At 40.0% G+C, this 12,348-nt stretch overlaps 1 protein-coding gene across 6 annotated transcripts in view; it reads right to left on the minus strand.

Moving 5' to 3' along the window:
- Positions 1-12,348, minus strand: part of KMT2A (lysine methyltransferase 2A) — a 106,704-nt gene that overhangs the window by 49,615 nt on the left and 44,741 nt on the right. For all 6 annotated transcript variants that reach the window (XM_037057456.1, XM_037057455.1, XM_037057459.1 and 3 more), the window contains 7 exons: positions 9,045-11,698; positions 7,326-7,503; positions 5,807-6,041; positions 3,903-3,967; positions 3,088-3,465; positions 2,450-2,523; positions 1,381-1,512 (listed from right to left, as the gene is read on the minus strand). In XM_037057456.1, the coding sequence (XP_036913351.1) occupies positions 1,381-1,512; positions 2,450-2,523; positions 3,088-3,465; positions 3,903-3,967; positions 5,807-6,041; positions 7,326-7,503; positions 9,045-11,698 (3,716 nt within the window). The remainder of the gene's footprint in view (positions 1-1,380; positions 1,513-2,449; positions 2,524-3,087; positions 3,466-3,902; positions 3,968-5,806; positions 6,042-7,325; positions 7,504-9,044; positions 11,699-12,348) is intronic.

Consider the following 12,348-nt stretch of genomic DNA (forward strand, 5'->3'; position numbering starts at 1 on the left):
CGATTCCCAGTCAGGGCACATGCCTGGGTTGCAGACCAGTTCCCAGCAGGGGACGCACAAGAGGCAACCATGCATTGATGTTTCTGTCCCTCTCTCCTTCCTTCCCCTCTAAAGATAAATAAATAAAAAATTTTTAAAAAACCCTTACCTATGCAGTCTACAAGAGACTCACTTCAGATAGAAAGATACAGACTGAAGGTAAAGGGATAGAAAAAGGTATTTCATGAAAATGTAAACAAACAAACCAAACAAAAAATGTAGGGTAGCAGTACTTATACCAGAGTAAATAGACTTTCAAACAAAGGCTATAACCAGAGACAAAGGATCCAGCAATCCCACTTTTGGGTATTTATCCAAAAAAACCCAAAACACTAAGTCAAAAAGACATATATATCCATACGTTCATTCTAACATTATTTACAAAAGCCATGAAATGAAAGAAATCGAAGTGCCCCTCAGTAAGTGAACGGATAAAGAAAATGTGGTACATATACACAATGAAATATTAGTCATAAAAAAGAGTAAAATCTTGCCATCTGCAACAACATAGATGGACCTAAAGGGTACTGTGCTGAGTGAAGTAAGTCAGGCAAAGAAAGGCAAATGCCAGATGATTTCACTTATATGTAGACTCTAAAGAACAACATAAACAAAACAGAAACAGAGTCCTGGGTTGCAGGCCAGGACTCCAGGGGGGCCACGTGAAAGACAACCACCCACTGATGTTTCTCTCCCTCTCTCTCCCCCCCTTCTCCCCTCTCTAAAAATAAATAAATAAAATCCTAAAAATAAAGGTAAAGGGAAAACTATTTAAACTCTAGATACAGAGAACATCTGGATGGTTGCCAGCTGGGAGAAGGGTTTTAGAGGATGGGTGAAAAAGGCGAAGGGGTTAAGAGGCACAAATTGGCTGTTACAAAATAGTCACAGGTTGTAAAGCACAGGATAGGGAACATAGTCAATAATATAGTTAATAACTACGTATAGTGCCAGACAGATACTAGGTTTATCGTGATGATCAGTTTGTAAGTTACATGTCTAATCAGGCAGTTGTACACCTAAAACTAATATAGTATTGTATGTAAGCTGTAATTGAAAATTTAAAAATTATTTTTAAGCCCTGGCTGGTGTAGCTCAGTGGATTGAGCTCGGGCCTGCGAACCAGACGGTCGCGGTTCGATTCCCAGTCAGGGCACATGCCTGGGTTGCAGGCCAGTTCCCGGCAGGGGCCAGTTCCCAGCAGGGGATGCACGAGAGGCAACCGTACATTGATGTTTCTCTTCCTCTCTCCTTCCCTTCCCCTCTAAAGATAAATAAAATAAAATAAAATAATTAAAAAAATTATTTTTAAAAAGTCCATGACACTTAATATACTTTTACCTTAAAGTCCACTCTGATCCTGTGGACTCCATCTGCTGGGATTTTTTGCTTAGAACCATTGCTATTGGAGAGAGTGTTAAGGATGTTCAAAGTGCCTGTGTTCTCCTGCTTATTTACTGGAGGTGGCTTTTCCTACAGGGATAGAAGATAAATAAAGCACAAAACCACACTCTACTTGCATTCACTTTTACAACAGAAAATAATACAAATGAGAAATCTTACTAATAGATCTGAGAAACAAGTTTTCAACCTTAAGTATCCTATAGAAATAGTGAAGTACTCTTCAGATTTTTTCCATTGAGGCATTTTATTTGCATGTATGTATTACATTCCTAGAAAAAGAATCACAGGACTTTCACTCCTGTGTGTTTTCGTCCTGCTTCTTTGTGGTCCATGATGCCTGCTGAGGTTGTCAGTCCAGTGAAACCAAACTCATAGGACAGGGGCAGGTTATTCTGCCATTTTTCTATATTTTTCAGCCACACATCAGATTTGGGCTGATCACTCCACACTTGTTTAACCTGCCTATGAGGTTGACAGTTTTCCCAGCTCTGTGATCAATGATTTCAAATCGGCCAATGCTTCATCATCACTGTTAGAAACTGGAAAATGACTCTGGAGCATGACCTAATAAAGACCTAATGTTTGCCTCTCTTTTGGGCATTGTTGATGCTCTTGAGAGCATCAGCCAGAATATACATGTGCACCATTATGGTGGCACAGAAAGATGGTGAAAAGAGCCAGAAGATTCTTAAAGATACAACTCTCTCTCCACATAATAAAAACAGAGCACAGAAGAAGAGATTATTACAAACATTGCTAAAGGATGTTGACAGCAAAAAACAATTATGCTAAATGGCATGTAGCTTAAGCATGTAGGGCCATAAGGAAGGGAAAAACAAGGGGAGAGAGAAAAAACAGATGTGAGCTAAAGCCTAAACTCCACTGACATCTACACAGAAAGAAAAATGCAGTTTCATTCATTAATCATGTAAATGTCAAGAATAAGGCTATTTTCCTACAGAATAGAACACAGCCCCAAGAAACAGCAGAGAAACAAATCTCTCACCTTTTCTTTTGGTTTTTGTTTTACAGGAATAGTTGGGCGAGGAATCACTTTTTTCTGCTTGCTTTGCTCTGGACCTAAAGAATTCAAAATAAATTGCAGTCAGATGCTATTAAACTCACAATTAATGCTAAATAGCAATTACTGCTTTAGGACATATTGGCCTATGAAGAAAAGGGTATTAGAAAAGAGAAAACAACCCTGACTCATGTAGCTCAGAGGATTGAGCGTGGGCTGTGAACTAGAGGGTCACTGGTTCGATTCCCAGTCAAGGCGCATGCCTGGGTTGCAGGCCAGGACTCCAGGGGGGCCACGTGAAAGACGACCACCCATTGATGTTTCTCTCCCTCTCTTTCTCTCTCCCCTTTCCCCTCTCTAAAAATAAATAAATAAAATCCTAAAAAAAAAGTAAAGAGAAAACTATTTAAACTCTAGGCATTAAATAAAAAGTAAGACCAACTTAACTAGTTTCTTTTTTGCTTCTGTTTCTTTATTACTATATAATGGTTAAAATAGCTAATTTTCTTGCACTGAAAAGGTAAAAATATACATTTCAGATTTCCAAATGCTGTTTAAGATATCAATGTTTTTTGCTAGGACTTCTCATTCAGCAGTTCCTCCTTCTTGACTTCCTCACTCACCCGACTCTGGTGGTGGAGGCTGCTTTTTCTTGGGCTCATTAGGAGCAGTCTTGGGAACTTCCTTTCTTGGTGGTGCTGTGCTAGGTGGCTGTGGGGGCATGACTGGTGCTGGCTGGGGGACCTGTTTGCTGGACTTCCTGGAAGCTGGAGTGGTAACTTGTTTGGATTCAGGTCCTGGAGCAGAGGCATTCCCTTCTTCATTCTTTTCCTCAACATGCTTTCGCAGAGAAGGTTCACCACTGCTTTTCTTGGAGGCAGGATCCTCTCTTACTGATGGGGTAGGTTTCTGACTAGAGTCCACCAAGTTCTTCACAACACTGCTCTCTTTGCTCTCTTTCTTTTCATTGGTCTTAGACTTCTTCTCTTTCTTTTTCACAGCTAGGGGAAAAACATGATTATTTATCTATAAGCAAGAAAAATTTTATTTAAAATAGAAGTACAGGAACATAACAATCTTATTCTGTTTCCTGCAGCTAATGTTGACACTGAAGAGGCTCAAGAAAGTTAATGCCAACTTGGTCAGGTAAAATAGGTATACTTTTATTGATCTAGGGAATGGAATAAACTGTAATTTTTATATGAATTTTAAAATGTCTTATTATGGAAATTTTCCAACATACACCAAGGTAAAGCGTATAGTAAAATGAACCCCTATGTCCATCAACCAAGCTTCAACAACCATCAACTCCCTGGGAAGAGTAGTACTTAAAAACAAATGAATAAATAAAAAAAACTAGTATTCTTTTTACACTAGATATACAAAACTAAATGGCATTAAAGCAAGAAGGATTTTGGGAAAGAGCTTTTTACATCACCTTTTGCTTGCTTCTGAAGATAGGCTTTGGAAGGCATCCACTGTAGATTCTGACATTTTCTCATCCTGGCATAACAAAGGTTACCATAAAGTAAACAACTTTTAGAAGAGAAGTAATTTGAACAAGTGTTAATTTCTCTGCAAGAATCAGTAAATATTCAGGTTTGCTTTGAGAGTTGAAAAGGGAAATTTTGAATCCTTCAGTCGGCAATTTTACCTACTTTTATGATCTAAAGAGAGCAATTACCAAATTATTTTTTAAACGAGACTCAAATTTCTTATAACCTAGTACTGATTTGCACCACACAAAATGAGTGATTGACATTTCTTATTATCAAATTAGTTCTATTCCCTTATAAGGTTAATTTTCATTTAGTAATCTCCATGCAAAATGGACTAAAATTACCCAACAAGTCCTCTGCCTGTACCGCAATGCGGGTCTACATCAGGACTCCACTCCTCAACTTAGTGAAACTCCGACTTAACTTGAAGTATAAAATTGAACCAAATCATTTCAACCCCTAAACTTAGTATAATTTTACCCTGCTGGTGCATACCTTTGTGCTGGTCTATGAATTCTCACTCCTTCATACAAATGAGACTGAGACAAAATTCTTGCTTAAGGCCAGACTGAACCAAAGCACAGAACTACTTATTGTCTCCTAGAAACTGCCTCCCAGAAAGTAAGCAATGCAACATCTCTCCCAACTATGTTTCATACAAATCATTTCAAGGTACTCATTCATTCAGAAAGTATCTACTGATAACATCTATTCCTTATGCCAGGTACTTTATGAGATGCTCAGTCATCAAAATTTGTTTGTGCAACTCTTTTTTTTTTTTTTAAGATTTTGTTTATTTATTTTTAGAGGGGAAGGGAAGGAGAGAGGGAGAGAGAAATGTCAATGTATGGTTGGTTCTTGTGGGTCCCCTGCTGGGAACTGGCCTGCAACCCAGGCATGTGCCCTGACAGGGAATCGAACCGCGATCATGTGTGGTTCGCAGGCCCATGCTCAATCCACTGAGCTACACCAGCCAGGGCTATGTGCAACTCTTTTGATCAACTTTAAACAAGTTAATCCCAGAGGGCAGAAACTGCATCCACAGATAGACTAAAGAAATAGAGAAAAGATAACCAAAACTTCCATATCAAAAATTCCATATGCATGAAAATATTCTAAGAGCAAAGAGACATATACAAGATATTACCAATATTTCCTGAAAGCCATAAAGGTAGTTTCAGATGATCTAATATATATTATGACTAAATGTGTCAGTTTTCAAGCAGAAACCTCTCAGACGTGCACTGATACAGTAGCCACTAGGCACATGTAGCCATTTAAATTCAAATTAATGAAAATTAAGTGAAATAGCCCTCACTGATGTGGCTCAGTGGATTGTATACCAGCCAGCAAACCAAAAGGTCGCAGGTTCAATTCCCAGTCAAGGCACACACCTGGGTTGTGAGCCAGGTCAGGCCCCCAGTAGAGGGAGCATGAGAGGCAACCACACACATTTCTCTCCCTTTCTCCCTCCCCCTCTATCTAAAATAAATAAAATCTTAAAAAGTATGTAATTAAGTGAAATAAAAAATGTAGTTCCTCAGTCACTAACCACATTTCAAGTGTAAAACAGCCACATTTGGCTAATGGCTACCAAACTGAACTGAGTAGATAAAATTTAACATTTCTACCACTGCAGAATGTTCTATCAGACAGCATTATTTCAGAGTATTTCTTATTTAAGCACATCCCAAACCTAGCCACACTGCAAAATCCAACTATGCAACTAATCTTGCAACTCAAAAATTCAATACAACCACATTTAGTTTTCTGTTTCACCTTCGCAACAAAACAACCTTCAAGGCAGAGAAATCAACACTTCAGAGTAAAACACCACACTCACTTGCAGCACTGTTTCTTTATGTTGCGGCCACCAAACTTGGGCTTGTCTAAGCAATTAGTGCAAACACCACAGTCCTCAGGCACCTGGCAGCCAGGACACTGCCCACACCGCCTTGATCGCCGTCCTTTCTTTACTGGAGGTTCCTGAGGCGCCTTGTTTCTGGTAACAGGTTTAATTGGTTTGATGGGTGGAGCAAGAGGTTCAGCATCTTCAGAGCCAGCAATTGATGACTTGTCTGTTAAAGAAATGGGTCGGTCATTAGTTCTGAGGGAGTATCTAATTCCTTCTTGGGAGTAGAGGCAGAAATCCTTGTTATCAACTTATACTACTATATACATTCTAAGGTTGTTTTTTTAAATATTTTTTATTTATTTATCTTTAGAGGGGAAGGGACAGAGAGAAGGAGAGAAATATCAATGTATGGTTGCCTCTCGTGAGTCCCCTGATGGGAACTGGCCTGCAACCCAGGCATGTGCCCTGACTGGGAATTGAACCATGATTGTGTGGTTCGCAGGCTGTGCTCAATCCACTGAGCTACACCAACCAGGGTCTAAGGTTGTTTTAATTGCAACTCCAAAAATGAAATACAATAAAAATATCCAATTACAGAACTTGGAGCTATTCAAGTAATTATTTAAATATTGTTGAATGCCTATAACTTACAACATAATGAAAGCAGAAATCCAAACACTGAAAACAAAACACAGTTCAAGAATATAAAGTTCAAGAATGTAAACTGAACCCTGGCTGGCGTGGCTCAATGGATTGAGTGCCGAACTGCAACTGAAAGGTCATAAGTTTGATTCCCAGTCCAGGTACATGCCTGGGTTGTGGGCCAGTTGCCAGAGGCAACTGATTAGTGTGCCTCCTGCACATTGATGTTTTCTCTCCCTTTCTTTCTCCTTTCCCTTCTCTCTGAAACTAAATTTTTTAAAATCTTAAAAAAAAGAATATGAATTGAATGCTTCTGAAGATTCACTAAACCTCTAAATTTTATACGAGCAGTCACCTATCATTTAAGAACTATATGGCAACCATGAGAATGTGCCTCACTAACCTCCAGGCAGCGTAGGTGACCAAAGGCCCCAGCAGCTGAATGCAGAGATCCAGTGGTACAGAGTCCACACTTGCCATGGGAGCTGCTCCCAGGCAGTGACTGAGCATGGCAGGGCACAAGATTCTTTTGGAAATTAACTTTTGCTCAAAGACAGTCTTGTCAAACTTTTTTATACTGCATGGCAATCTAAGAAGATTCTGCCCAATATTCCCTTCCTCCTTCATTAGTCTGATTTGCAGAACAGTCTGAAATTCTCCCAGCCTTCCCTGGCTCCCTCCCCATTTTCCCTCATAGGCATTTCCTCTAATAAAACCCCTGTGCATTTAATCCTCCCTTTGCCTCTGTTGTTTAGAGGATCTGAGCTAACAAATAATGTTCTGAAGGGCCTCCTAGGCATCCTAAGAATGATCAGCGAACAAATCAAATGTGTGTTATGACTTCAAGGTTGACATCCTGACCTACCATCATTCCCCATGGAAGACAAAATCTTCTCTCGTTCTTCCCATGGTAAGGCACTCAGGGTAGGCATGTCATCAGGAAACACAGCTCGTTTTCGGCCAAGGGCAACAGCAGCTCTTCTGCAGACATGTTTAATCCTGGGTCCTCGCACGGAGGTCTCTGATGAATCACTTTCTTGACCCTAAACATGAGGCAAGCCAAAAACAGACAATAACAACCATATATGTTGAAAATATAATTAAATGAAACCAAGGTATTTTACATTGGCTTATTAAAATCTAGAATCATGCTAATTATTTCTAGTTATTTCTAGCTGATAAGCCATATCAATATGCAGGAATCAACTACTTCTGTATCCTAAAATTGGCAGGAAAAAAAAACAGAAATCAACTAAATTTTTATTCCCAATTATACTACTTAAAAATTTCCCTCAAAAATTAAGTTGCCAGTCTATATTATCAAAGAGCTCAGTATACCATAGATTATTTCTTATTATTTCCATGATCAACAGAGAAGAGGAAATAACCTATAAATGGAAGTATAAAAAGGCCATGGCTCCAAACAGAAATGTCTCACATTTTAAAGAGCCCTGGCTGGTGTAGCTCGGTGGACTGAGCGCGGGCCTGTGAACCAAAGGATCATGGTTCGATTCCCAGTCAGGGCACATGCCTGGGTTGCAGGCCAGTTCCCGGCAGGGTATGCACCAGAGGCAACCATACTCTGACACCTCTCTCCCTCTCTCCCTCTCTCTCTCTCTCTCTCTCTCTCTCTCTCTCTCTCTCTTTCTCTCTCCCCCCTTCCCTTCCCCTCTAAAAATAAATAAAATCTTTAAAAAAGCAAATAAATAAAGAGCCACTGCTCTTAACGCTAGGAGGCTAACCAAAAAAAACCACCCAAAATAATGCCAGAGATTAAGTCCCTGCTTGAACTCTCAACTGGCAGAATTACTATAATAAAGCCCTAGGTTGAATAACATTAAAGAACACCAAGTTTGTGGTTACTGTAACCTAAAACTTGATATGTTTGCACAAATATGCATCTAAAGGACAATTTTTTAAAAAGAACCCAAAGATTAGTGTGTTTTCTCAGAAAGACCAGTGCCTAGCTCACTGCGTAAAAAGAAAAAAAATTGCTGTTCTTTGTAAAAATCTGTTTTTCTTCCTCTTAACTAACTCAATTCTATAGCTTTTCTGTCCCACAACTTAAGGACAAATACTTCTCATATGTATTCTGCAAACACCTATTATTTATTGCTCTAATCACTTATTACTCAGAGGATAAAAACCTGCACCCACTCCCATTTTCTATAGTAAACAATAGCAAAACAATCTGACTACTGAAATGCACCTTCAAAATTAAGTCACAGATTGCAATACACCAAACCCATTAAGTACAAACAATTCGGCATTCTCTGTCACATGGCCCCAACCTACCTTTCAGTCTCAGTCCATCACTTTCCTGCGCATACCAGTCCAGCTAGTCACCATACCTGAAATGCTTCTCTACCCACACTGTTCCCTCCACATAGAATATTCTACCCTATCATTTTATACTTATCAAAATCCTACCAGTCCTTAAAGAACCATTGCAAAATGCCACCACTTCCTCTAACCTTTTCCTGATTCCCATAACAGGATGTAACTGAAACACTTAGCCTAAAACTTGCTCCTAGAAGGGGCTTGATAGTCTGTTGATTTTAACAGGCAACATGGAAAAGAGTACCTGTGCTTTGGGTTGGTCAGTTTGTTTAAGACTCTTACTCTTCTCAATCTTGCAGAGCTGGGCCTTGGCCTTTTTTAGGAGGCTGGCAACCCTCTTGTCAGTCATTGGAAGCTTGTCTGCCTGAGCCAACATGGAGCCTATGGAGGAAGTGGAATGTTTAACAGTGCTAGATGAAGGGGTAGAGAGGCAGAGGGTTTTCTCCTTCTCCAGAGACGGGGCAGTTGGGCCAATGTCCAAGTTGTTTTTTTCCAGATTTCCTCTCCCTTTCTTTATAAGTATTTTGGTTTTGACAGCTGTTGTATCCCCAAGAGTCACAGAAACAGCATCAGTTCCAGAATCAAGTGATGAAGACTTCTTCCGTCCTGTTGCATTTTTGGCAGAAGATGAAGTGGCAACATCTTCACCAACTACCTTCTCTTTGGAAACCCTACCCACAGGATACAAAGCAGAACTACTCTGAATTTCTGATCCCTTTTTCCTTTTCTCTTTCCTTGACTCCCTCTTATTCTCTTTTTCTCTCTCCCGGTCTCTCTCTCTACTCTTATCCTTCTCCACGTTCTTGTCAGCATCTCGATCTCTGGACAACTCCTCGGGGGCCTTGTCTTTATTTCTCCCTCTTTCAGTCTGAGAGCCTGGGGAAAACCAAGGGAAGAGAGGGGTACTACTACTGGATGAAAACGGCTCTGCTGGAGCACTACTCTGCTTTCTTGGTCTCTGGTTTTTCTCTGTAGATTCCCCAGACTGAGTCAGGGAATGAGAAGGAAAAGTAAAAGTTGGGTTTAAGGCACTAGTGGCAAGAGGACTAACAGAAATGCTTAATGAGGAAGAAACAGAAGATGGTGTGGTGAGAGGTGATAGCTCAGAAGTAGTAAGCCTTCCACTTCTTGTCCTCATGGAGTGAGAAGGAGATCTTGGTTCAGATCGAATAGGGCTGAACACTTTTCTTTTCCTTTTTCTGTTAGATACTGCTGAAGAAGGTGTTCCAGAAGAAGTTCTATTACTAGGTAAAGTTACAGACTCAAATATTCTAGAGTGAGCCTCACTTGGAGTAAATCTTGGTGCTCTCAGAAGAGGGCTCCTTTTGTGCACATCAAACCTTGTTCCAGAATGGAGTGGTGAAAACAATCGGGCTGACGCAGCAGTACCAGATGTAGAGAAACTGGATGCAAAGCCAACATCTTCAGGAGTTAGTGGAGGAGGTCGGAAGTTATCAAATATTGGTTTTCTAATAAGACCTTCTTTGGCATACTTCGCTGAGGAAAAGTATTGTGGCTCTGACCTAGAATGCTTTAAAGAAGTCCACCTAAATGTTGGTTCTCGCAAAATAGATTTTCGCTTTCCTTGCATGGGAGCAGCAGAAGCAGGCAAAAATGGTGATGCTAAAGGGATCGTTGGAGGCATAAGCCAAGGTGTGTGGTCAGAGATGCTGGAGGGTGGCTGTAATGGTGGGGGTGGAGTAAGAAGAGGTGGAGGTGGTGAGGAGGAGGTCTGCTGCTGGGGGGCACTTTGTAGAGCTGATAATTTTTTTGTCATTCTTGATCCAAAACTTCTTTCTGACACAGAATACCTTCTGCTCCTCCTGTCATTACTATCCTTTTCTGGGGACTGGGAAATAGGTAGTGGAGTATGAGCTTCAGGGGTATCGCTCTGTTCTTCAGGAAGTACCTGAATCTCCTCTGAGGCCTGAGAATCTGTGGAGGTATCAACACTGGGGCTGCTAGATCGGGAGGAGTCTGAAGACATTTGAGAGGAGTGCTGAGAAGCTGCACTTGATTTTTCAGATGATCCACAGGATGTGGCACTGAATCTACTATTCGGTGTAGACTCTAGACGGGCAATTTTAATTGGAGGGTCATAATCTTCATCCTCTATAAACCGCCGAGGGGTTTTAATGATCCGTGAGGAAATGGCACTGACGACAGGCATAATGAACTGTCGAATATTTTTGACCTGTGTTTTCACCTTTCTTCCCTGCAGCTGGGCTGCTTCTTTTTCGATTTTCTTCTGAGCCCCTTTTTTTGCCCTCTGCAAGAGCTGCTTAGCAATTGTTGCATCTGTCCTTTTAGAGGAAGGAATAATCCTAACTGGCTTAATCCTTCGAGGGCTTTGTCTGATTACTGTCTTATCTTCTTTTGTGTGTGGAGGTGTTCCTTCCTTGTCTTTCCGGACTTTCTGGGGCTTTTCCAGTTGAGAGTTAATGAGGAGACCTGAAGGGGTCTTTATCCTTTCTGTCGATGGAGGCCTTCCTCGCCGTCGTACAATCTGTACCCCTTTCCTTCCTATTTGAAGTTTCGCTGTCTTAAATTTAGACTTGAGAGGAGACAGCTTGCCTGCTCTTAATTTTTTAATCTTTGTGGCTTGCTGAAATGTAGCAGAAGGTGTCCGTTTGATTTTTTTCAGGCTATCTTCTTTGTTTCCCTTCGGTAACTCTGAAATATCCTTTCCATGTGTTATTTTGATTTTTACTCCAGGGAAGGTGGGAGGTCTTCCTCTCTTTTTTTCTATACTTTTAGAATCTTTCTTCTTGATCTTATCTCCAGATTTGGTCTCTGATTTATTTAGAGGGGAAAACACAGACGGATCTGAGAGGATAGCTGAATTTCGGTCAGAGCCACTTCTAGGTCTCCCACGAGGTTTTCGAGGACTAGTTTTAACTGTGTACAAAAATTAAACAATGAAGAGCATATATTTAGCTTTTCAGTTCAGGTCTTAACTAAGCTGAATATAATTTATCACAAGCCACTTGGTACTGAATTCTACTTGAGTCTAATGAGTCAATAAAATCTTAATTGTGCTTAGTTTCTTTTCCCCAAAAACCTTCTTAAAAAAATCAACTAAATAACATTCCACCTAAAAGAACATTTAACTACTTTTTTTGATAGAAAAACTAACAAAAGTTTTTCAACTGAGCAATTTATATTATAACAAAAATGATTTTCCTACAACTTTAGGTAAGCAAGGTTTTTCGATTAAAAAAATATTTAAAAAACAAATGTACTACCTTTTCCACATTCTAGCCACCAAGATTAACACTGAGAATATGTTTATAGTAACTCATCTCATCTTTTCAATTCCAAAATTAAACAACCAATTTCTATGGAAAAAGGCTCCTGAGCAGCTCAGCCTCCTATATTTTCAGTCTGTTTTGCCATAGAGTAAACTAAAAAAGTTTTATTGAATAGTAAAGTATTCATTCCTAAGACATCAGAAAAATCATCACTGAACTAACTCAGTAGCATGTAATCTAATCAGTGACATAGCATGATGGTATACCCATTAATCTGTCCTGGTACCTACAGGTTCT

This window comes from Sturnira hondurensis, unplaced genomic scaffold (genome assembly GCF_014824575.4).
Source record: "Sturnira hondurensis isolate 20B ecotype Veracruz unplaced genomic scaffold, ASM1482457v3 Scaffold0009719, whole genome shotgun sequence".
NCBI classification, from domain to species: domain Eukaryota; kingdom Metazoa; phylum Chordata; class Mammalia; order Chiroptera; family Phyllostomidae; genus Sturnira; species Sturnira hondurensis.